General features: G+C 41.6%; 1 protein-coding gene across 16 annotated transcripts in view; it reads left to right on the top strand.

Moving 5' to 3' along the window:
• Nucleotides 1–24,919, top strand: part of DMD (dystrophin) — a 2,656,945-nt gene that overhangs the window by 2,481,503 nt on the left and 150,523 nt on the right. For 11 of the 16 annotated variants that reach the window (XM_027533579.1, XM_027533577.1, XM_027533571.1 and 8 more), the window contains one exon: nt 18,551–18,612. In XM_027533579.1, coding sequence (XP_027389380.1) covers nt 18,551–18,612 — 62 coding nt within the window. Of the gene's footprint in view, nt 1–12,311; nt 12,468–18,550; nt 18,613–24,919 lie in introns of those variants that run through there. The other 5 variants (XM_027533583.1, XM_027533586.1, XM_027533585.1 and 2 more) reach the window with 3 other exon arrangements.

Raw genomic sequence — 24,919 nt, 5'->3', positions numbered from 1 at the left:
CTATCCATAGGTGTGAGTGGGGTATTAAATTCTCCCACTATTATTGTGTTACTGTTAGTTTCCCTTTTCATATTTGTTAGCATTTGCCTTACATATTGCCGTGCTCCTATGTTGGGTGCATATATATTTATAATTGTTATATCTTCTTCTTGGATTGATCCTTTGATTATTATGTAGTGTCCTTCTTTGTCTCTTTTCACAGCCTTTATTTCAAAGTCTATTTTATCTGATATGAGTATTGCTATACTTACTTTCTTCTGGTCTCTATTTGCATGAAATATCTTTTTCCAGCCCTTCACTTTCAGTCTGTTTGTGTCCCTAGGTTTGAGGTGGGTCTCTTGTAGACAGCATATATATGGGTCTTGTTTTTGTATCCATTCAGCCAGTCTTTGTCTTTTGGTTGGGGCATTCAACCCATTTACGTTTAGGATGATTATTGCTAAGTATGATCCCTTTGCCATTTACTTTGTTGTTTTGGGTTCGAGTTTATATACCTCTTCTGTGTTTCCTGTCTAGAGAAGATCCTTTAGCATTTGTTGGAGAGCTGGTTTGGTGGTGCTGAATTCTCTGAGTAGTTTTGCTTGTCTGTAAAGCTTTCTATTTCGCCTTCATATTTGATTGAGATCCTTGCTGGGTACAGTAATCTGGGTTGTAGGTTTTTCTCTTTCATCACTTTAAGTATGTCCTACCATTCCCTTCTGGCTTGAAGAGTTTCTATTTAAAGATCAGCTGTTATCCTTATGGGGATCCCCTTGTGGGTTATTTGTTGTTTTTCCCTTGCTTCTTTTAATATTTGTTCTTTGTGTTTGATTTTTGTTAATTTGATTAATATGTGTCCTGGCGTGTTTTTCCTTGGGTTTATCCTATTTGGGACTCTCTGGGTTTCTTGGACATAGGTGGATATTTCCTTCCCCATTTTAGGGAAGTTTTCAACTATTATTTCCTCAAGTATTTTTTCATGCCCTTTCTTTTTGTCTACTTCTTCTGGGACTCCTATGATTCGAATGTTGGGGCTTGCACTTCCCAGGTCTGTGCCACTCAGGTTCAGGTTCATGGGTACTCCACAAAGGCACAGACTCAGTTGGGCTTGCATTTTGTGCCCTTCCCATGTCCAAGCAGCTCAGGCAACTAGATGCTTGGCAAGCACACTCTCCCCAGGTGCAGTGTGTCTTATCACCTCCCTGGTCTCAGCCACTTCGTTTCCTGTGTGTGCAGTGGGAGCACCATCTCATTTGTGCCATGCATCTCCTCTGGGGAGCTGATCTCTGGCTGCAGCCCTCCTGGTGGATGTCAACCATCCAGGATTCCAGGAAGACTTGGTTAGCAATTGGGAGCCTGCTCACAATTTGGTAGGGGATGCTGTCTCTGGGGCCGAGTTTGCCTCTTGCCTTTCAGCTCTGGCCATCGCCCACCTGCCTGTCTGCCTCCAGTCAGGGGTGGGCCAGCCCACAGCCAGCTAGCTCTCCTCTGGTATTTGTTCATTCCCTTGTTCTATGAGTGGGCCCAGCAGTGACTTAGGTTGGAGCTTTTCCTGGGAAAGTTCTTTCTCTCTCTCTCTTTCCTCTTTTTTTTTTTCCCCTGTATGGCTATCCCAGGGTTTGGGTTGCTGTCTCAAGGTAGCTCCCTCAGATTGCCCTCAGGGCATTCAGACCCCATCCTTACCCTAAGCAATGCAGCCCATGCCTCCCTGTTCAGCCCCCACTTGCTGGTGGTGGATGCGAGCATCTGGGCTACTTCTCCACTGGGAATTGCAGTTAGGTGCATAATCTGTGGGTTTTATTTATTTATTTTTTCCTCCAGGTTATGTTGCCCTCTAAGATTCCAAAACTCCCCACAGACCCCCAGTTAGAGGGTTTCCTGGTATTTGGAAACTTCTCCTCTTTTATGACTCCCTCCCTGGGACAGGTCTCTGTCCTTAACTCTTTTGTGTCTCTTTTTATCTTTTATATTTTGTCCTACCTCTTTTCAAAGACAATGGGCTGTCTTTCTGGGTGCCTGGTATCCTCCGCTAGTGTTCAGAAGTTGTTTTGTGGTATTTGCTCAGCGTTCAAATGATCTTTTGATGAATTTGTGGGGGAGAAAGTGGTCGCCCCATCCTATTCCTCTGCCATCTTAAGACTGCCCCCACTCCATATCTGGCTTTTTAAGCTTTGAATTCATCCCTGTCGTATCAAGTTGTTTGTTCTCATTGCTGTATAATATTCCATTGTGTAAATGTGCTAAATGTTACAATCTACTGTTGATGGCCATATGACACCAAAAAGAAATATCATAAACATCCTAAAATGTGTCTTCTGGTGAACATATGTATATATCCATTTCAGAAATATATCAAGAAGTGAAGTTTCTGAGCCATAGTGAATGTATATGTTCAGCTTTTATACAGTCTGCCAAACAGTTTTCCAATGTGGTTATTATACCAACTTAAATTCCTATCAGCAAAGCATGAGAGTTCTAGTTCCTTCATATACTTTCCAACAGTTTATGTTGTTTGTTTCTCATTTTGGCTGGTGTACATAACTAAATTTACTAGGTATACCAAACTGTGTGGTATTCAAATTTGGTTTGTAACTTTTCCTCCCTTCTTCATATTTCATTCTATTTCCTTAACCCTGAATTTTATCTGTTAATTTTTGAAATTTATGCAGTCTCAGAAGTTGCCCTAGAGGCTCTGTGGAACAATGTGAAGTGCAAATACACATATAGTATAAACACAAATCTGAATCCGCAGCTAATGATGTCATTATCAAAAATCCTAGTCTTCCTTCCCCTCCAGTCCTCACCTCCAATTAGTTGAAAAGCAGCATTGATTCTGTCCCGTAATCTGTCTTGAATTCAACCTTCCCACCAATTTCCAGTGGCATTTTGTTAGTTTAGGCCTTTATCATCTCATAACTGGACTATTGTAAGAGTCTCTATAGCATATATTTGCATTCTAATCCACACCCTCTTTTCCAGGCTTATTTCTTCCCACCCCAAATTTAATTCTGTTCAAAGAGAAGAATATTCAAAAGTACATGCTAAGTGCTCAGTCACTTCAGTTGTGTCTGACTCTTTGTGACCCCATGGGCTATATATAGCCTGCCAGGCTCCTCTGTCCAAGGTGATGCCAATTTTTTCTTTTCTAGCCAACACATGAGAAGAAGCTTCTAAGGGATGCGAGTAACTTCAAGCTGTAAGGACCTAGATTTCCACACTACAAGCTTGACAGTAAATCAAGTTTGTGATTTCATATTCTAATGGGATGGTTGGTATTTTCTGTGTGTTAGCCTTCTTGAGACATAAAATCCAATATTGGCCCAATACTTTTTTGTATTCCATAAAAGCATAATTGATTTCATAACACAGCAATACATTAACTTTTCCCCAAAAATCTATGCCTTAATAAATTATTAATATGAGAGATTAGCTCACAATCAACTTAAGAAACTTACATTAGCTCTTCTTACGCTAACAGAAACATGCATGAAGCCTGATGGTATAAGCCTGATTAGCTCTTAATTGAAATGTATGTCCCCTAATCCCAAGAGGTCAAACTAACCACCTCTCTCTTTTGGCTTTTTTCCCCTCCATTTCTATATTTATAACCTGTCTGATATTGGACTTAATCATATATGAATCTATCTCAACTAGATTGTAAGCTCCTTTAGGTCAGTGTCATGTTTGAGTCCTTCTGGTGAGAGGAACCTGATTACAATGTTGAAATATTGAAATATTTCCAAGTCCATCCTCCAGACACTTTCCAGGTGTTACTAATGATAATGAAAAATGAGAAGAGTTTGACTGATAAGCAAAGACATATGTAAGTGCTCCATAAATATACCACAATTGCAGTCATTTAAAGAAATGAATATATGGGAATATTTAGCAGCAACTTAGTCTAGCTATGAGACATGAAAAAGACTCCTTGGGAATTTGTGAATTAGTTAAAATTCTTTGCATTCATATTTCACTTTTACCTTCAAAAAGTGTCTGGACAAAACTAGAGCTGAAGTATAAGATTCAGCCCTTGGTAAATCATTACTTGGTTAAATTCGTTTTTAACCTCCATTTCCCTTTCTTGTGGGGAATTCCTCCCACATCCTGGCTAATCAAGGCCTGCACTCAGAGTCCTTCTCTACCAGAGGGTAAGGAATCTTTCTCTCCTGCTGTCCCCCATGAAACCAACATTCACTTGTTCTTTGGGGTTCTGCTCTCTGCCAATAGGAATGTGAATACATCTTTTAACATGTGTGAATAGTCTTGCTATTTTAGCCTCAGCCCCCCAAAATAAGACCTTTTGATGTGAACTTTACTCTTATCTTAGGCTGATGGTTAGTGTTTTATTTCCCCCCCTCCTCAAAAAAAAATATTATTTTACCCATTTGTTTCCCTCTTAAATGTAAAAAACAAAAGAAAGAAAGGGTCCCTTTGAAACTTGCTAAAGAGAAAAGACTAGAACTCTTAGATCTCTCCTTTTTCTTCATACAACAGTCTAAAAACGAAAAGTTAAAATGACAGTGCTTAATTTATTTCATGCTGTATTCCTAACAGTATTCCTGAACTTCTTGGGTTTCCTTTAAGAAATATGGCTTCCCTGGTGGCTCAGATGGTAAAGAATCTGCCTGCAGTATGGGAGACCCGGGTATGATCCCTGGGTCAGGAAGATCCCCTGGAGAAGGGAATGGCAACCCACTCCAGTGTTCTTGCCTGGAGAATCCCATGGATAGAGGAGCCTGGCAAGCTACAGTTCATGGGGTCGCAAAGAGTTGGACACGACTGAGCACTTTCACTTTAGGAAATATACCTACCCAACCGGCTACTTGGCATGAACCGAGTATCCTCCAGCCGTCCAATCGCTTTCATAGTCAATATGTGATTTGACCCTTACTCTGGCCTCCTCATTGGAAAAGACTCTGATGCTGGGAGGCATTGGGGGCAGGAGGAGAAGGGGACGACAGAGGATGAGATGGCTGGATGGCATCACTGACTTGATGGACGTGAGTCTCAGTGAACTCCGGGAGTTGGTTATGGACAGGGAGGCCTGGCCTGCTGCGATTCATGGGGTCGCAAAGAGTCGGACACGACTGAGCGACTGATCTGATCTGATCTGATCTGGCCTCCTACAATAGTGTCTGAATTTTACCACCAGAGCTCCAGAGGTGTTAAGTAACTGGTCTCAAAGAGTTAAGTGACTGGCCTCTAGGGGCAGAATTGGTCTAGAGCTCTGCCTTGCTCTGGTTAATGCTTCTGCTAGAATGTGGAGCTACGCTGGCTGAAGATTAAGAAGCTGCTTTTGATTCTGGTAGATATTCATCTCAAAGGAAAAAAAAAAAACAAAAACCCTAGTGTCTTCATAAGGTAGCATTTGAATATTAAATTTTCCTTATCTGTTTCAACTTAAGAGGACTCCCTTGTACACTTAATTGACTGGTAATTCCTTTGTTTACTACCCCCCCCACCCCACTCCCAATCTTAGGATCTCAAGAACCAAGTCAGAAGTATTAAAAATGGTTACATTAGGATTTAACTTTTTTTTTTTTTTAATGAAGTTCGACTATTTCAGAAAGGGGTAATTTAGGCAGGAATGTATGTAGAATTTCGCATTTTAATTAAAAAGCCTCAAAATGAAATGAACCTCTGACAGTAACAGATGACTACCTCTAAAAGCTGCCTTACTATCTGATGTATGTTCAGTATTTTCTTATGGATAATAAGTCCTACGACTTGTTTCAAGAAAAGTGACAGGACTAAAACAATTAAAAAAAGACAAAGCTGCTCTTTTTTAATCATATGCTCATAAATAAAACTGGGTTCTGAATTATTGCCACAGAAGCAACTGACAAAGTATAAGTAAATCACTCTAAAAACTCAAGCTGTTCTTGCTTTATTTTTTTTTTTTTTTGAACGTTCAAACCAAATCTCTAACTGAGTCCAGTGATGAATTTCCTTTGACAAATAAATATTTGCAAAGTATGAAATATAGACTTTGTGTGCTTCCTAAGGCCAAAGCATAGTGTTTAAACTAAAATTTAATATTTTTCTCTCTCCTCAACTACACCAAAATAAGAATATAACTTAAAAATAATTCTCTCTTGTAGCAGGCTGTCCATTAATCATGCTTTAGATAATATTGGCTTTGCGAGTATTCAGGTAGAAATAAAAACTGTAATTTCTAGATTGATCAGAAAACCTGAGAGTATTTATGGATTGGAAGAAAACAATAAAATCTGGCAAAATGGGATTTTCTGTAACCCCCATTATGAAGTGACGAAAGGTACATCTTTCAATAGCCTCCCACTTTCCTAGGAGAATTCTTCATGTGGTGAATGGTTTGATTGGGTAGATCAAAGAGTTAATCTACTTGTGATTTGAGAAAAGACTTCCTTTTTTTTTTTTTTTGGTTAGGGTGGTGTGTGGGAGGAAGGTAGGAAGAAGCCCCAGAATGAATTCACTAATTGGGGTTTTCACCTGCTGTGAGTCTAATCAAATACAAAGCCTTATTTGTAGCTGAAGAGGAAGGCAGATTTTGCAGAGTGTCAGAATTTCTGCCTAGTTTTGAAATTCCTGTTATTTGGCACTGCCATTTGGGAAAGGCAGACTAATAGTTACAGCTTTGAGCTGTCCTTAAGGTGGACCAGGAATGCAGATCTGCCTGAACCACCTTAACTAGCATCCACATTGAGCCATTGAGCTGGAGGTGGTGTGCTCCCTATACGGGGGTAGCTCTGTAGTTGGCAGGCTAATAGGTACACAGCCGAATTCTTTGCCGGGGAGGAACTGCTGGGCCTGTGAGGTTAATGGAGTGTGGCTTGATTTTAGTGAAGATGCTAAACTTCACATCTTTTCTAGATGTTCAGTCTTATATAGGTGGCTCGGTGAAGCTTTGAAAAATCTTATTAGAAGAATACTGTATGAGAGAGAAGCCCAGTGCGACTTCCTCTGGAGCCTGTGTGCTGAAATCTCTGGTTCACATGGTAGCTGGCTCGGAGAACTTTGCTCACTCTGGCTTACTCTGCCTCCCTGCAGGGGAAGAGCCTGGAAAAATAGGCTTTTGTGTGGGTGTGAAGTACGCTGTGTCTGAATGTGGAGGTCCCTTCATTTACCAGTTAATGCGAACTGACTGGATATGCTGATATCCCCAAGATGCGGGGTTTCAGATTGATCGAAAGGGATTTTTACACATATTTTAATTAGCACACCATTGTATTTGCCCTAACAATGACTCACCATCACTGGAAGCATTTGTTAGACATCTGATTCACTGTTCATGGCTAATACTTGTACTGTGCAAAGAGAAACATGAGATCCTTATGTGTTTACTGGATAGATAGCCAAATGTTGAAATTTTACTATAAACTGTGTATTAGGTTTAATTGAAGCAATACCTATATTCCAAATGAATTTTTATAAAATGGTACAGGTTATATACTTAAGATTGAGCTTTCCAAGTGGTGCTAGTGCTAAAGAACACGCCTGCCAATGCAAGAGACTTTAAGAGAGGTGGGTTCGATACCTTGGGTTGGGAAGATCCCCTGGAGGAGGGCACGGCAACCCACTGCAGTATTCTTGCCTGGAGAATCCCATGGACAGAGGAGCCTGGCAGGCTACAGTCCATGGGGTGGCAAAGAGTCGGGGACATGACTGAAGTGATTTAGCATGCACTCATACTGAAGATTAGTGAAGGAACAAAATGCAGTTTGGATGGAGACTCATGGAGCCAGAAGGAAGCTGGACCCTAGCAGGTGGTGAAGTCCTTCAGGGCCATACAGCAGGCAAGCCCCCACTGCAGACCATTCCCTGTCTTTTCCTTTCCCTTGCTGATCCTCATTTTACCCTGGTAAAGTCAGGCTAACATTGAAACCATAAGCAGCTCAGAAGAAAAGGGATGTGTTGGTGAAAGATAGGAACAGCCTGGCCTCCACCCTTGAATCTTCACACACACACACAGACAGACAGACAGACAGACACACACACACACCTAAATAGAATCATCCAAACCCATGCCATGCATTACTGCCATGTCCAAAGGATAGCTCTATTCCTGCCATCTTCCCTCTGAGTTCCAGACTCGGGTGTCCGCCTGCCTTTCACATCACACCGCCACCTCTGAGTCATCAGGCTCAAGACTGAACTCATCATCTCTCCCTGACCCTCTTCTGCCTAGATCTGTCCCCCTCTGGCTGAAAGTGCTGGCTTGGTGAGTGTTACTCACCCAATCTTGGGAGTCACCCTAGAACAATAATCCTCAAATCATACTCCACCTTGGCGGCATGTCAGAATCACCCGGAGAGCCTTAAAAGTCCCAGTGCCCAAGGCCAATTAAATCACAACCTCAGGGTGGTAAGACCCAGGCATCTGAATTTTTTAGCATTCCCCACGTGATTCCAGTGGCAGCCAGGCTTGAGGACCATGGCCCTAGATCTTCCTTCTAGCTCATGTATACATCCAATCAGTCAAAGCTCCTGTAGTTTGAATACTGCTGTATTATTTCCCCACTCTCTCTGCTGCTGTCATTGTTCAGATCCTCCTCATGCTGGAGTCAACTTGTATCTGGTGTCCTAGTTCCAGACTCTTCTGATCCAGTCCTGCACCACTGCCAGAGTGATTTTTCTGAAAGACGAATCTGACAGCGCCACACTCATGCTTAAATTCCTTCCTTATAAAGCTCACCTGTACCTTTTAGCATGCAGGTCAAACTTTGGATCAGCACACCAGGTCCTTCCCAATGTGCCCACCTCTCTAATCCCTACCTTGACACTCTCCCAGAGATTGAGGAGAGCCCTAAAGCCCTGAGAAAGAATCATCTATTTCTTGTCTATTTCTTGCTGTGATCACCATTTATAATTACTGACTTGCTTTTATCCCTAGTAGGCCAGAATCTCCTTTGGGGCCTACAGAGGAGGCTTCTACAAATATCTATCCAGTGACCAAGTTTAATCTCCTTTTCACCTCTAACTGGTGGAGTTAACTTTCTCCTTAATCAGTGGTCCCTACTCAGCAACCAGCCAAGTACCCCAGAGGGTGACTTTGACTGGGTGCGTCCCTGTTTGATCTGGGTCCTGGGAGGAAAAACAGATCATACACTCAAAAGTGGTACTTGAAGAAAGTGTGGTGAAAGACTACTAAAACCTGAGCACTGCAGGAGAAAGAACAAGGGTGAGAGGAGGGAATGGTTTAAGGTACTTGAAGCATGCTGATGCTATAGAAATGACTACGCAGCGAGACTCATGGCCAAGCATAAAGAAACTTGGCCACTGGCAGGCTCAAGACCAACAGGAGGGAGGTTGGGGAATAAATACCCCGACATCTCTCTCCTCCTACCCTTTCATCTCCTGCTATAGGCCTTTCATCACTGTTTCCCATTGGCTGAAAGTGAAAGAAAGCCAAAGGGTAAGAGAGCCTGATTGATGCCATCCACAGAGGTCCAACCCCCTGGGCCACAGAGCAGGGTGGAAAAGGGCATAGAACAGAGCTGGAAGAGAGAATGGGGAGATACCCAGTATAGTCCCTTTGATCAGAGAGGTCCTCCTTTTCTAAGTACCAACAACGTTTAAGTGATTCAAAGACGAGTTTGGTGTATGGAAAAATGTACTAGGTGGCCTTCCTAGACCTTATCCTATTTAATTCCTTCCTTACCTCTGTTTCTAGCAAATTGACTCTCCTCTGCTGCCAGCCAGCAGTGGGATCGCTCATGAGCACACAAGAAAACATACAGATCTTCCTCCACAGTAGGAGAAGCCACTTCTCTGCACGGCAGCCTGACAGAGTGGCTAATTACATGGGCCTTTAAGCCAGACTCCCTAGTTCCAATCTTTGCACGGCCACATTCCAGCCATGGTACTAGGGACCAGCAGCTTGTGGTAGGTTTTAAAGGCAGGATTTAAACTTAAGTTGCTTTATGGTCTGTGGTTCACATCAGAACAGTAATAATGAGGAGGAAGAGGAGAGCTACTATAAGCAAGCAATTAATGTTTTATCATACATGGCATCACTATATAATTGATATATGAAATGAAGATATATAAATTATATTCTTTTCTTAACGGCTTTCCCTAATAAGCAAAATTGATATTCTAACTGAAATAAATAACAAAACAGTTGCTGTGATGCCCTTTTCATTTCTTAATAATGCTTTCTGTATTTAGCTTTGAAAACAACATCGAGATTTGGGACAAAGCCTTCAAAGGGCCTATAACGCCAGTCTAAAAAAGAACCTAAAGATGTATTTTTGAGGATTGCCATCTGTCAAATGTAAGAGAAAATTTGAATAGTAATTTCTAATTTTCCTTTTTTTCCCCAATGAATTGTTTCGAGTAGTTTTCTAGCTGGACACTGAGAAAGTAGACTTGAGCATTGATTTAAGAGAAACATAGCAGAATCCCCAAATCTTAAGCAGGTAATTTAAAAGTGTAAAACAAACTAGAAAGGAAGAGAAAGACAGTGTTTCCTAATATTTACAAATGTCCATGCTGGAATGTTTGCATCTTTTCACTGGAATACATATAAACAATATTTAAGTCACCACTTGCTACATTGACACAGAGGTGACATCACTGATTAACTGCAAAGGCCACCCTTTTCCCCAAAGATAGGGGCAGACCTAGAATCTCCAGTGAGACCAAGGGACAGCCTCACGCAAAGCCAGTCCTGGTGTGCACTCTGCCCCACCAGACCTAATAGCAGCTGAGTCCACACTTCACTGGCTCAAAATAACTAAAAGATAGCAGTAATGTCTCAGTGTATCAGGTCCAACGCCAGAAGTGCCCTGTGTGTGTGCTCAGTTGTGTCTGACTCTTTGTGACGCCATAGACTATAGCCCATGAGGCTCCTCTGTCCATGGAATTCTCCAGACAAGAATACTGGAGTGGGTTGCCATTTCCTCCTCCAGGGAATCTGCCCTACCTAGGGATCGAACCTGCAGCTCCTGTGGTGCCTGCATTGGCACATGGATTCTTTAGCACTGAACCACCTGGGAAGCCCCAAGAAGTGCTCTATTTGTTTTAAAATAGCAACACCAATCAGACCTGCATGCACGGTGTCTTCCCTATAAAGTTTACATTTGTATGTGGTTTGTCAAGGGTAATGAAGAAACTTCACACTCCCTTTACCTTTGGTTCATGCACATTATTTTTGCCTCTTTTGCTGCGATATAGCAGATAGGAAAAGGAGATTGATAGCTAGAATCCTTTCACCTCAAACATTCTGGCCTAGAAGGGGTGAAGAGGAAATGTTGAGAGAGAGGACATTTAAAAAGAAAAAGGGGAACTCTTTAAACTGTAAGCTGAAGAATGAATCAACCAGAACAGAGAGTGAAAACGAAATGGTTGAAAGATGATAAAAAGAAAAGCAGGCCAACAAAATAAATGGACAAACAGGGACAATGAAACCACTAAGGAAGTTTATCTGAAAATACCCTTTGGACTCTTTAATCAAAGATATTATGTGAAGGTTGAGAAAAATTCTTGTGCTCATGAAGGCTTTCTTCTCTTCAGAATATTTCCAAGCTTGTCACAATTTTGCATAGTTAACCTGTGTCGTCATATTGCAAACTCTGCAATTAGAAGTATTTGAACTACCAGGCCCTGTAAGTTTTCCAATAGAACGTTCCATTGGAAATGGTTTCCTTTTAGATTTCTTTGAAGAATACTAAAAGACCACACCATTGGTGGTGGTTTTTATTTAGAGTCTATACCACTGGTTCTCAAAGTTCACTGTGCTTGGAGTTTCTGATTCAGTAGCTCTCTCTGGGCTGGAGCCCAGGGAATTTTCATTTCTAAGTTCCCAGGCGATGCTGCTGGTCCTGGGACTACAGGATGAGAACGACTGCTCTCACAAATACACAGACAAATGCTTCCTTAAAACCTATTTAGCCCAGGATGAGCGAAACTAGAATATCATGTCCTTACAGCTCCATCAGTTTAATCTTTGATTGGTGGGGGGAGGAAGAATTATGCTCGTGAATTTTTTCTCTTTCACTCTTTAAAAAGCCAACTCTTGAGCCCACACACTTAATTATCTGCGATGAGGTCATTTGCACCTAGGTCATTTATTTAGGCAACAAGTTGTCTCGCTGGAGGATTTAAGGGGGTGCTGGTAGGGCAATGTGTGGCTTCCAGGTTCCGGGCACTACCTTAAATCTCCTGCTCCGTCTTTCTTTTGCTTTTCTCTTTTTCCTTTCCGTTTTGAAAGCCCCGACTGCCGGTCTCCCAGAGTCCGGGTTCCCAGGGCGCTAGGTAGGGGCGGAGCCCGGCCCAGCCCCGCCCCGTCTGCCTGCAGCGCCCCCTCCCGCGCGCCGCCCGCCCGCCTGCTAGCCCGCGCCGGCTCCTCCGCAGTGCTTTCAGCTTCGAGCCTGGGCGGCGGCGGCGGCAGCAGCGACGGCGGCGCTCGACTTTCGGGGAGCCCGGCGGCTCTGGGAAGCTCACTTCTCTGCTCACGCCCTCCCCTGACCGCGGAGCCCTAGCAGCCATGAGGGAACAGCTCAAAGGGTAAGTGCACCGCGCCGCCCTCAGATCGCCGCAGTCCGTGCACTTGTGGCGCGAGCAGGGTGCTAGTAGAGGCGGCCAAAACTTGGACTCGCGTGGCGGCTCGACCCCGGGCTCTAGACGGCCGGCCATCAGGGCAAGGTCCCCCCGCGGGTTCCCGCGGCGCCGCAGCAGGTGCGCCCCCGGGGCTCCCCCCCCCCGGCTCGCTGGGAGCCCCTTCCCCCGACTTTGGGACGAGCTTGGAGAGAAAAGGCTGATGTCTCGCAGTACCCGGAGGGGACAGAACGTTCCCCACGCGGGGATTGGAGCTGCGGGAGCTTTTTGCTCCTTTCCAGGCTGTCTGTGTGGACGCGAGCCAGCCAGGCTTCCTAAACTGTCTCCAGACCTCGCAGAAGGAAGGGGCGCGCCAGGCTCTACCTTCCATTGCGCTGCAAGTGCCAAAAGGTCAACTTTCTGCCTGATTTCTTCCAAGGATTCCAACTGACATTTACCTCGTTGCATTTTCTAAAGTGTTCGTCCCATGCCCCAAGACTTGGAGAAATCAGGAAAGAAAGAAAAGGCAAGGAGAGCCTAAAAATCAAGGATTTGACATAGAGGATTCAGGGTGGTTTTTTTTTTTTTTTTTCCTTTGCCCTCTGGGGTTGAATGTGGAGTCATTTCTGAGTGTCCTTCTCACGTTTCTCCAGGTGTCTGTGCCGGTCTTTAAGCAAAGTTTGTCATTCTCGGTCGAATCATGACAATGAAAAGGGCAGGACACTTTATCTCCATTCAATTTGAAATTAAGTTTGAAGCTTGAATTGAAAGGGTTTGGTTGCCCAAGAGAGACATATTATTAATTATAAAATACTTTAACGTGGAAAAAAAATTCATCCAATGTAAGTGATGTACTGAAGTCTTTAAGTGAAATAAACATATGTGGCCAACAAGTTCTTCTTGGTCTCTTGGCTTCTTTATCCCTGTGGCCTCTCCCTGTCACCCCCCACCACCCTTTCTTTTTTGTCTAGATTTTTTATTTCCTTGTCCCAAATCCCCTCTTTGGAGAATCCAGTTGCTCTTGGAAAAGCAGAAGAGCAAATGAAACAACATGGCTATATGAAAGGTTTCTGACCCTTGATCACAGTAGAATTGGTTTCAGTCATCATTGTTTGATCTTGGATTGGACACGACCCTGAAGTGAAATTGCTTTGGCTTAAGTTGAGGGTGGGTGGGATTTAAGCCCTGAAAAGCAAACAGAACGGAGGAGGAGTAACAGCTGGAACAGTCACGGAGACAATCATCTTTGCCCTGGCTTGAGCCAAACAGAATAAAATGTTAACAATCACAGGGAACAAGAAATGGGGACTAGAATAGGATATCTGATGCTTACACTGACACCCACCCCGCTAAACCCCCTACCCACAGTAGCAGAAACTTTTAAATATATTTTCCCATTCCCACCCTTCGAGTCTTCCAGCAGTGGCAGCCAAGTTCAGCATTCAGCATGCAAATGCCAAGGTTTCTCTAGAAAAAGAGTCTGATCCCCAGATTAAAGGGAAGTGATTTTGTGTGTGTGGATCAATGGGCTTCAGATTATATATGAAGCCAAACTCTAATCCTTTGCAAATCGCAAGAGAATGCTACCTTTATATCGCTGCATAGGGATCACTTTCCTCCCTGGGAAATAGTGGAAAGATATTTTTTAAAAAGGCAACTGTTTGGAATATTTTCAGTACCAAATAACAGTGGTGGCAGAAGAAATCTTAGTTTAATTAGGCAACTGCCATTTTCCTGGGGAGAACAGTGGAATTTTGTTACTTTTTCTAAGTGTTTAGTATTTGTTTTTAAAGAAACTAAAAAAGCAATTCCAGTAAGTCTGATATTCCAGCACTGACAGTAGGAACAGCTCTGAGATGGTTATAATAACCTTACACACTACTTGAAACTAAAGAAGGTGAGAGAAAATGTAAATTGTGTGGCAGGAAATTAGGTCAGTCCTGTGCTCAGTGGAGTAATGCTTTAATTTCTTATTATTGACACGTAGGTGTTGCCAGGGTCTTTTGTCACATCCAGTGATTGTGTATTTTGTTTTATGATCTTATCATGGCCCAAAATAAAAGGGAAAAGAGAGATTATGGTAGCTTGTACACATTAAAAAAGGGCAGAGGGAGGAGATCAGAGTTTGAAGGCTGTTCAGAGAGGCATATCTGATGCCAGGTTTTGGAACCAGCATGGCCAAAATCAATAACATTTTTTAAAGATTTAAAGGGCATTTTAAGGATTATTTATGAGGCTGGTCTCTGTGAATGCATGTATAGAATTTTGATCTATGTGGAACATCACTGTTTTCAGGAAGGCTGAACAAAGATATAACCATTAACTTGTGAGCAGGATTCAGAATTGCCTTTCGAGTTGGACATGGTATATGGGGAATGTGTTAACGATGTGAAAAGTGAAGTGCAGAAAAGACAGTTGCTAAAAAAGCAGTACTACCACCCGTCCACCACCGCCTCCCCAGCACAGCGTATTTTTCTGTATTGTCTGTATATTCCAGGTGAACCTGAGCTGCTTCTCATGCAGTTACTGAGGATCCTCTCCTGTTTTGAAGACAGGCACAGAGTCAGAAATACAGCTGTAAAAACCAGTATTGATCAGAGACCAATAATTTATTTGTCCTATAAGGTAGAATGTAGATAGGACTTATGCAAGTTTGTGTTTACCGTTTCATCCTGTTCATACTCATCTTTCCTATCTGTTTAGGAGGTTAAATATGTCCCACTAGGCTTTGGATTCATCAGAAATTCCCACGTACAGTGAAATGTGTATTTGTTTCTCCATATAGTTACTCCCAAAGCCGAAGTCATTACAGCTATGTTGCCAGTCGTTTTTAGCATTAAATGATTAAAAGATTATTTTTCTAGTTGGGAGGATTAGTCCCACCCTTTATTCTTTTCTTCTTTGCACTTGTGCTCACTTCTTTCACTTACTGCTGGGTTGTAATTGAAGTGAAGCTAACTCGGCAAAGGTGAAATATAGATCTGTTTTTCTAGTTACTTTGCATTGTTTCAAAGTAAAAGGTTTGTGTGTTGGAGAGGAAGACAAATATGGTAAATGAAATTGGCTTTTGGACTGGTTTGAGTTCATTGATGTAGGTTATTCAGATTTCCTAGAATCACAAGTAATTGGGAGAGAGAATGAGTACCTACGTAGGACTAACTAGTATCTGGTAGCTCAGGAATGGAGTATGAAAGTGGAAGCTTAGAATGTTTTCCTTCTTCCAGTAAAGGACATTTCAATATCGCTGTAGATGGATGGATTAAATGATCATTTCTAAAATCCCTTTCATAATTTTTAATCACTGGAATAAGTGGGGCTTCCCTGGTGGCTCAGTGGTGAAGACTCCACCTGCAATGCAGAAGCCTCAGGAGACCAGGGTTCAATCCCTGGGTCGGGAAGATCCCCTGGAGGAGGGCATGGGAACCCACTCCAGTATTCTCGCTTGGGAAATTGCATGAACAGAGGAGTCTGGCGGGCTACAGTCCATGGGGTCGCAAAGAGTCAGACATGACTAAAGCAACTTAACACGCACGCAGGGAACTAGATCTCACATGCCACAACTAAGACCCAGTGCAGCCAAATAAATAAATATTTTTTAAAAGGTAGAGGTGTAAATGTATCAACAGTCATGAAATCTTTGGAGGGAGGGAGCTCCCTGAAGCTCCCATTCAGTCTCTTCTCCTGTCACTTGGAGGCAGGTTTCTCTTTTCTTTGGATATCGCATTTGATACAAGTTATTTCTTGCCCGTGTTCCCCCAATTTAACGTCCATTACAGATGGTGGCTTTTCGGACTGGTTCTCTCTGTCTGTGTCAGGTCAGGTTTATCAGCTCAGACAGATGTTTTTCTGCCCATCGATTGAAGATGCTCCAGTCCTCCCATACGTGGTGGAGATGGTGTGTTATAATTACACAGCGTGTGTAATAAGAGCCTGTACATGTGGACACATGTGCTTTCCCCCTCTTCTCCCTCCTTCTCTCCCTGGGGCTCACATATGATGGCCATAGGAAATGGCAGAGGCCTAAATGCAGGGTGGTCTCCATAGCAGGTAATCTTTCCTTGCTGGGACTTGTGTACAGAATTGGTACACGGTCTCGTTCGGAGCTTTAAAAAAATGCTTGAGAATAAGCAACACTTTTTTTTCTCTATGAAGCTGCAAGCTGCAGCCTTCTTGTGCTGTGCATATAAAGTACCCATCCCTCCCACCCCTTCTACAGATCATAAACCATTGTGGACATGGGGCTTTCTAAAACTCCCTACAGCATGCACTGTATCTTTTGCTTGTCTTGCTCTGCAAGACTTGGACTCTACTCTGCTACATTCCCTCAGCTGAGAAGCCCCTGTCTACTCCTCACATGCGGATTGCCTCTGTGGAAAAGTCGAACAGAAACGGACAGGTGTGGAAGAGACTGAAGCAGCCCTTCAGCAAGGAACCCTTTCTTGTAGATTTCTTTCACTGGCCTTCACCGTTCAGTTACTGATTGAGAAATATCAGAGGGCTGGTCTCTGAAGTTGTACAGCTTGGGGAATTGCCTCACATCTTTGTGTCATTTGTGATTGTGTTATATTTAGCAGACCACAGTAAATGTTTCTCCGTTTTGCATATTTTCTGTAAAACGGGGGCAGTGCATATTGAGCATTGCTTTTGCCCCCATGAAAGGTCTTAAGGTGTGGCTGACTTACCACAGTTGGATCCTCACCTCTATCATAATCAATTAATGAAAGCTTTGCTTTCAAGGGGCAGTAATTTGGGAAATCCCGTGAACAGAGGAGCCTGGCAAGCTACAGTCCATGGGGGTCACAAGAGTCGGACACGACTGAGCGACTAAATCAACAACAACTTGGGGGCGCCACATAATAACAAAAATGACCACATATTGAGTGCCAGAAGGTATCAGTCACTGACCTCTACTAATTCATCCTTTAACACCCCTAGGTGAGCAGGGCAGCCCCAAATTTCACAGCTAGTATGCCACAGAGGCAGAGTCTAATCCTAAGATTTAACACCTATACTTGACTTTGTTGGCCTCCACAAGCTCCTCTTTCTGTGTGCAGCCTCTGTTTTCTGCTCCCCTTCAAGTGTCCACATTTAAGCCATTTCTCCTCTCTCCATCTGCCCCCCACTCTTTTCCCTGAAAGATGATGAATAGGCTCTGCTTATGAGTACCGAAATATCATTCAAGGCTGCACTTTACTGCATCAAAGGCCAGTCAGGTAATCCCCCCAAACTGGAAATATGATGCTGCGGTGATTTATGTAGATGGTCCAAAGTAAAGGAAAAGTATATGTAGTTATCTCTCCCAGGTTTATTCCCGGAATTGAATGAGGAACAAAGGTGTTCTGTTCTTTTTGCGGCAGGAGCTGATAGCTGGCAACCACATTTACCTAAACTTCAAGAAATGGAAGGGAACTGTGAATGCTTCATTCAGGCCCAAGTAAACATAGGAAAAGGTGCAGTGGCATAGCGAGCGCTGAGTCAAAAAGATACTCTAAAATAATGGGAGGTGGGAAGATAGGAATGATCTATGAGTCGGGCAATGGATAAACCCTAAGCTGACATCATCATGGAGATGAGATCTGGATACAGAGAAGAAAGTAAGGGAAACGTGTCAGGGGCAGTGAGAGCAAGTGAGAAGCGAGGCGATTGATTTCTGAAATTAATGTCCAGTATCTCTTTGACAGAGTTGAATAACCCTTGTCTGTGTTCTTTCGGTATGTTCTGAGTTGGATAGCTGAAGAAACCCTGATTTTCAATTATTGATTACATATCCAGGCCCTTTTCTGATAACAGAAGTGCACCAGACTCGTGGGTGCAAAAAATAAACAAATGCTGGTTACAAAATCATGATCATATTGCTTTTCCCATTGAAAGCAAAGGTAGGAGCCTTTGTGTTGTAAAATAAATATTTGTCAGTACAGGATGGAAGTCCTTTGAAGTCATGAAGCCAAATGATCTAAAAGCATTCTGTACTTTTTTTTTTTTTTTTTTGGTCTCTCTTTTTCTCTATTACTCATTCTAAATTCTAAAGTCTCTCTTTGTGTTTTATGTTTTAGCCACGAGACCCAAACAACTTGCTGGGACCATCCTAAAATGACAGAGCTCTACCAGTCTTTAGGTAAGGACATGGCCATCTTTCCTCCAGATGAAATGACAGATGACTCATAGGATAAAGTAGTTTGTAGTGTGCAAGCCATTTGTTATCTAAATATATCACTAGATTCTTTTAAGAAATGAAAAACAGCAGCACCTTTCTATTCAAAATTGACCATTAGCTTTCTTTTTTTCCGAGGTTGGTTAAAAATAAGTTTTAGGATTTCACTGATTCCTGAAAATTCAGTGTATCTGAGCAGGTTAAAAGGCCTTACTAGTTTTTTGTTGTTGTTGTTGCTTAAAAGGATGGGAAAAAAGTATTTGCAATGGATGGCAGTTTTTTCCCCCAAAGGAAGAAAACTGTTTCAAGTTGTTCTGATTGATTTCTTCCTTGTGAAACCAAGAAAACACTTTTGCCAAACCACGAATGTTGTGTCAAGGAATTTTCTGCAGTCACTCCAGTGCTCATAATCCTAAGCGCATCAGGTTATTAGCATGTACATTTCAATGATTGGTCTACGATGGCTTGTTTTGTGTTTGTGTAAGAGCCTGGCAGCACCCACCCTTCCCATAACTTGGAATTTTTTTAACAGATGCACAACCTCCAAATAAGGGCGAAACACCAGTCTTTTTAATGCTTGATGAAAGTCCACTCTCTTGCCATTTTTGATCCCTCAGGAATAATCTGAACTGAATCCCCTCACATTGTAACTACTTGTTGTTGTTTTTTTTTTCTACTTGTTGTTTTAATTAAAAATCGTCATGCCTTCTCTACTACTAAACATTTTTATTTTTATTTTTTAATTTTATTTTATTTTTAAACTTTACATAATTGTATTAGTTTTGCCAAATTTCAAAATGAATCCGCCACAGGTATACACGTGTTCCCCATCCTGAACCCTCCTCCCTCCTCCCTCCCCATCCCTCTGGGTCGTCCCAGTGCACTAGCCCCAAGCATCCAGTATCGTGCATCGAACCTGGACTGGCAACTCGTTTCTTACATGATATTTTACATGTTTCAATGTCATTCTCCCAAATCTTCCCACCCTCTCCCTCTTCACAGAGTCCATAAGACTGTTCTATACATCAGTGTCTCTTTTTTTAAAGACTTTTTTTTTGACTAGATGTATTTACAGACTGAAATGCACGAGGTGAACTCTTCGGGTTTTAAATTTTGTGAGAAAACCCATGGGAATCAGGATACTCGGACATATATTTTCGACGTCTATGTAGCCACGTACCTGTGTGTAGCTCCTGCTGTCCTTCTGCCATCAGTTCCCTTTGGTTAATGAATTCCAGCTATGAAGACAGGGCGTGGGGGCTTCCCAGGTCACTCAGTGGTAAAGAATCTGCCTGCCAATGCAGGAGCCATGGGTTCGATCCCTGGGTTGGGAAAAATCCCCTGGAGGAGGAAATGGCAACCCACTCCAGTATTCTTGCCTGGGAAATCCCATGGACTGAGGAGCCTGATGGGCTACAGTTCATAGGGTCGCAGAAAGTCAGACATGACTGAGTGACTGAGCATGCACACATGAAGATGGGATAGGAGATATTAGCGTCTCCCCTGCCCTGATTGTTTTCCTAAACTTTAGCACAGGGAACTCTGCTCAATATTCTGTAATAACCTAGATGGGAAAAGAAATTGAAAAATAATATATAGTTATATGTATAGCTGAATCACTCTGCTATATACCTGAAACTAACTCAATCTTATTAATCAACTATCCTCCAATATAAAATAAAAGATTAAACATAAAGAAAAATATAAATGACAGAAGTTCCTTCTATAAAATCTGGGGAAAAAAAGCCAAAGTGTGTAAAAGAAAAGTCACTTAAAATTCTACTAGCCAGAGATACTCAATACAAGTGATATTATGTTAGCCCAGTCTCACAGTAAGAGTGTGTGTATTTGTGTGTGTGTGTATGTGTGTGTGTGTATGTGTGTGTGTGTATGTACAGGCACATATGTACGCACACACACTTTTAAAAACTGAAGGAAAATCAGGATCAACTAATCTTCAAGTGCTACATTTTCAGCCCCTGCAGAAGGTTTCTGGCTTTTATGCTGGATTGTTAAGACCACAGGTGGAAAACTTGAATGCTTACGTTTTGGTAAATGAGAGAATGAGACTTCATCTGAAGTAGACAGTGGCTGTGCTGAGGGAGCTGGTCATCCTAGCCCAGCGCTCTCAAGACTCTGGATTTTTCAAGACAAACTAGAAATCTTTCAGTAAAGAGCTTATTTAAACTGGACTTACTAATTATAACCTCTGGTTTACAGGGGCTCAACCCACTTGTAATTTTTCCTGTTCTAATCACAGTGATCTTTAGTTATAAAATTTTAATTTACTTTTATTTAAAAATGAGAGGATCTTCCCTGGTGGTTCAGGGATTGACTCTGAGCTACCACTGCAAGGGGCATGGGTTTGATCCTTGCTTGGGGAACTAAGATTCCATATGCACAAAAAGATGAAAAATTATAATTATTATAGAATCAATACTTATTCAAATTTTAAAATGTTTAAAAATATATAAATAAGCTACCAAAAAAAGAAAAGATAAATAATCTGTTACCCACCTCTTAGCTAACTAATGTTTAGCCATCTAACAGGTATCCTCAAAAATTTCTCTCTATACATACATTTTTATAAAAGTTGAATCATTCTTTTTGTAATCATTTTTTATTCACCTAAAGGAAATGTACCTCAGATATCTTTCCATTTCATTGCATTGTACACTCTACCAGCTTACTTTGAAGTACTCTGCAATGAGAATTCACAAACATGGTTGATACAGAGCTAATTATGAACTCTCAGTGAAGAGGTGTTTGCATCTTCAATCAGAATTAAATATGCTTTTTATCATCATATTTCTAAAGTTTTCTCAGTAGCTTGATCATTCAAGCTGGTAATCTGGCATGGTTAGTAACCTTGGGCAAATCACCTGACTGTGGAAGATAATGTTATTTTACAGTTGCAGGGAACTTTAGAGTTCATTTGTTAACAGACTTATTCTTTGATGAAATCAACTTAATTGAGGTCATATACATGGAGTAAAATGCTGCCATCATAAATATGTGGTCAATTCCACCACCATTCATTCCCCCCATTTTTGAAATTTTGTGTTTTGCCCTCCTAACAACAAACATCTTGGAAATGAACTAAGTGTTGAAATTTGATTTTCAGCTTTCAAAACTTACATTTTCAATATTTTTGTCACAATCACATATTTCCCAGGCTTTTATTCAAATGGTAACACGTTACATAGCATCTTCCATTTATTGAGAGCCTTCTGTGTGTGCTGAACATGGAAATGGATATCAGCAACCATTGTGCCTGGTAAAGGGTGTCAACAGCCTTCTTTCACAGGGCGGTGAAGTCAGGTACAGAGAAACCATGTGCCAGGCTTAGCGATAAAGAATCTGCCTGCAATGTGGGAGACCTGGGTTCGATCCCTGGGTTGGGGAGATCCCTGGAGGAGAGCATGGCAACCCATTCCAGTATTCTTGCCTGGAAAATCCCCATAGAAAGAGGAGCCTGGTGGGCTACAGTCCATGGTGTCACAAAGAGTCAGACATGACTGAGGGACTAACACACTGTACCTACCCTGGGATCCACCCCAGGTCTTCTGTTACTGTTTGCAATTACCTCGTTTATTTTATTAGCTTATGAAAGTATGTCCTTGTAGGTTACCATGCACCTGCTACAAGTAGGGTTGACGGTTTTACCTATGGATAGACAGTTATTTGAATGGTATTTCTGGAACAAACCATTCCATTTTTAGAAATAGTATGGTGGATTCCTGGACAGTGGACACTCTTCCTTTCACTGTTGCCAGGTACACATGGAGTGATGGACTTAGTAGTTTGTTGGGTGTCTACATCCCTGAAATAACCTACAAGATTAAGTACCCTTACTACCCTTGTTGTTGTTTTGTCACTCAGTCGTGTCTCTTTGCAACCCCTTGGACTGCAGCCTACCAGGTTCCTTTGTCCATGGAATTTCCCAGGCAAGAATACCGGAGTGGGTTGCCATTTCCTTCTCCAGGCAAAAATAGCACCAGAGCATTAACTGATGGAAGGCTATGGGATTACTCAAAATGTTAATCTTGCAGTTTCTACTTAGTAGAATTCTTAGGTGATTTTCTTTTTCATTCTTCTTTTCTGACTTTCTACAGTGAGTTTATACTACTTACAATACAATATTTAACAAGAAAATTTTCTTCATCTGTACTATCTATCCCTTTCCTTAGAGTCCCTAGGGCTCTAATTCATTAACCAATGAGAACCTGTGACAGACAAGCAGCAAGAGTCACATACACACCTTGCCCCACACCACACATACATAGACAAAAGTTAAGTCCTGATTCCCTATAAACTTTATCAGATAAATTTAAACACAAAGAGATCATCTCATGTGTTGTTAGTCTCCAGATATGTCCATTCATAAAAAGTTGACTTAAAAAATATTATTTTCAGGTTATTCTCAACAGATCTAAAATGGCTTTTTTGAGTGAGTTTTCATCAAAGGTTAAAAATACTGTGTTTTCCCCTTGGTTTAAACTGTGTACATGTTTAACACATTCCAAGTTATGAAGGAAGAAATTGTCAGGTTCCCACACAAACACAATACAAGGTTTAGTAAAATACTTTAAATGTTCACAGTGGTGACCTGACAGTCATTAGGAAGTGGAGCACTGGAACAGCTCCAAAAATTTTTATATGCAACATTAACGATTTGGCAAAAGCATTGTTTTGTTTGCACAAAGAAATCAATAAGAACAACTCAAAAAGCAGTTTTCTTTCAGTATGTTTCTCTGACTACCCTGAATATGGTGGGGTGAGTGGTATATTAAAAAACAAAATTTGCCTTTTTTTTTTCAGCATGTCCTTATTATCCTTATCCTTAGAATGAGGGTATTAGACCAAAATATTGAAGAATTTTGTTTTTCTCTTGCTTTGGGCTGAGTGGGTCAGGTTGTTTCCAAAACTTGTTGTGATTATAATTTTCAAGAAGTACCTTTGGCTGATTTTGCAGACACATGGATTTCTAAAAGTTTAATCACCCCTATTTTAAAAAATGCACATTTTTGGCAAACAACCAACAGGGAGAGGATCCTGCCACCTATTCCTGTCTTACAGGTAAAGTGAGGGCAAGCTGCCACCCTCTAGTAGGGAGGCTCTCGGGAAATATACCTGCTGGGCCCTGTATTTGCTGTTGAGAGGCATATTCTTCCACATTTCTTAGACATAATAATATGTTCCATTCATGAGGTGAATTTCAGGTTTCCATTAGCATCTTTACGAATAGAGTGGCAAGAGTGTTGTTCCAAACGGTTATCTCGGTGATTTAAAACCTAAAGCTCTTTAAGGCTCCACAAGACATTTTTAAAAATCAGTAGATGTTAGGTAGTAATATGCTCTGGAATTTATTTTGAAATACTAATACAATATTGATTTATGTAAAGTGCTGCTCTATGATAAAAAGCCTGTCATTTTCTCACAATTTATGTCTAGGTTCTTAAGTTCATCACTGAAATGTTAAGTAAACATTTTTTTTAAAGCACTCCATCCCCAACAGACATAGAATAAAAATACTTTCAAAATATATTTCTTAGTTTGTCTTATTGAGAGTATATTAATTATAAATACAATAAAATCTTTATGTGGTCCATTCCCTGGCTTCTTTCTGCCCTATAGTATGAGGTGTTTACATGGGGCATACCAGCAGTGCAGCACAGGAACAGCAGTTTGTAAAGGAGACATAGGTTTTAAAAAAATAGGATAATGTTAAGAGAGAATCATGAAGCTTCAGAAAGTTAACCAATTTAATTTGCAGCCATTTACTAAAATCTAGATGTGGCAGATGATCTGACATTTCTTAACCCAATTACCTTTTCCTTTTTTGAAGTTCTTTCACCACCAGTTTTTTTCTAGGGGAAAAAACCAATTCTGGGGGAATTGGTTGCCTTCTTTTTCTGTGGGTCTGGCATTCTCTAAAAGGACCTAGCCCTTCTTAGCTGTCGCCCCAAGTCTGGAGCCCACTTTGCATGATATTCAACCAAATGATGCAGAATCTCTGTTTTCAAAAATAGACTTATAACTATTTTAGGAATCCTTAGGAAAAGTGGTCTTAAAAACCCTTGTGATTTGAAGGCAGTCCATCAGCATGTGGCCCCTAACGCCTGAGAAGAACTTCAGAGGATTCGAGTGAGGGCTCAGTTCTAGGGTCTGATGGATCTCAGGCCAGTGTGATTCTTCAGCAGCCCTAGTGAAGAGAGTCAAAAGGCTAAGAGGCTTTTCAAGATGCATCAGTATCATCATTAATAAACAA

The sequence above is a fragment of the Bos indicus x Bos taurus genome, chromosome X (genome assembly GCF_003369695.1).
Source record: "Bos indicus x Bos taurus breed Angus x Brahman F1 hybrid chromosome X, Bos_hybrid_MaternalHap_v2.0, whole genome shotgun sequence".
In the NCBI taxonomy this organism is placed as follows: domain Eukaryota; kingdom Metazoa; phylum Chordata; class Mammalia; order Artiodactyla; family Bovidae; genus Bos; species Bos indicus x Bos taurus.
Note: the sequence above shows the minus strand (reverse complement) of the source record. Positions and strands in the feature narration are given on the sequence as shown.